Source organism: Fopius arisanus, unplaced genomic scaffold (genome assembly GCF_000806365.1).
Source record: "Fopius arisanus strain USDA-PBARC FA_bdor unplaced genomic scaffold, ASM80636v1 scaffold00289, whole genome shotgun sequence".
Lineage (NCBI taxonomy): Eukaryota > Metazoa > Arthropoda > Insecta > Hymenoptera > Braconidae > Fopius > Fopius arisanus.
In genome coordinates this window covers 33,857-35,076 of record NW_011888028.1, presented here as the reverse complement: position 1 = coordinate 35,076, position 1,220 = coordinate 33,857, and the positions used below count along the sequence as shown (strand labels likewise).

The 1,220-nt window shown below is 38.8% G+C and overlaps 1 protein-coding gene across 1 annotated transcript in view; it reads right to left on the bottom strand.

Annotated features, from left to right (window-relative positions):
- Positions 1-277: 277 nt before the first annotated feature.
- The window catches only part of LOC105272796 (uncharacterized), a 4,027-nt gene continuing 3,084 nt past the window's right edge, over positions 278-1,220 (bottom strand). Inside the window, exon 3 of the mRNA XM_011315022.1 lies at positions 278-363. Within this exon, the coding sequence (XP_011313324.1) occupies positions 278-363 (86 nt within the window). The remainder of the gene's footprint in view (positions 364-1,220) is intronic.

Sequence of the window (1,220 nt, the reverse complement as noted above, 5' to 3'; positions counted from 1 at the left end):
AAAACGGATTTCAACGAGGATATACGACCCCAGGACAGCGGTTGGAAATCATAGCTGAATCGTGTAAAAAATACCATAATTTTAAGATGAAAGGTATAGGTAAAGGTATATAAGTAATTTGTATTGCATATAACGCGCGTAGCTTCGCTACGCTCTTTGTTTTTCGATATCTAGTCAACATCAAAAGAACAAGTCTCCCGAATGTTATCTTAACCGGTACAAAAATACTGCAAATGCGTGTCGGTAACATAACTTTTCTGGATAGTTTGAATTACTTTCACATGCCATTGTCAGCATTACCCAAATCATTCGGTTTCGATAACGACACAGCCAAAGCGTATTTCCCACACTTCTTCAATGTGCCTGAAAATATTGATTACGTAGGACCGTTACCAAGCTTGTGTTATTTTTCTCCCAACACCATGTTCAAAAAAGATCGTGACAAATTATTGGAATGGCACAACGAAAAATCAAATGAGAATTATATTTTCAATTTCAAATATGAGCTAGAATTTTACTGCAAAATGGATGTCACCATTCTGAGACGTGCATGTATAATTTTTCGTGAAATGCTGCTAAAAAAGACAGGTATTTGTCCGTTCACTCAATGCAGCACTATCGCAATATGCTCGAAAGTTTATAGAACCAACTTCATGCGGGCTGATACAATCGGAATTTTACCATTGGGTGGTACGTACAGTCAAAGAAAGCTATATCGTGGTTATTGCTGCAGCAAAGACTTTCCGGAAATCGTACTATCCATACCGGTAATGCTAAAGAATACCGCTTATCATGTGGTATTATGGTCGATGGGTATTGTGAAAATGGAAATCAGCAGAAGTGTGTCTTCCAATTTTACGGATGTTTCTGGCACGGGTATACGACGTGTTATAAAATAAACAGACATAGGAAGTTACGTGCAGGGGACTCACTTGATATCAGGTATGAAACCACCGTGCTGACGGCTAATAAGATTCGTCATCTTGGGATCATCTTTGATAGAAATGTGTACCAGACCGCGATTCCGTAAATAATCACTCTTTAATGAAAAATGCAGAATTGAACCCCCGTGAAGCGTTCTTTGGCGGTCGTACAGAAAATTATTTAACACTCTACGACACCACAAGCACCGAAAAAATCAAATATCTTGATGTCACATCTTTGTCCCCTTTCGTCAACAAAATTGGAAAATACCCGGTAGGACACCCCCAAGTTTACGT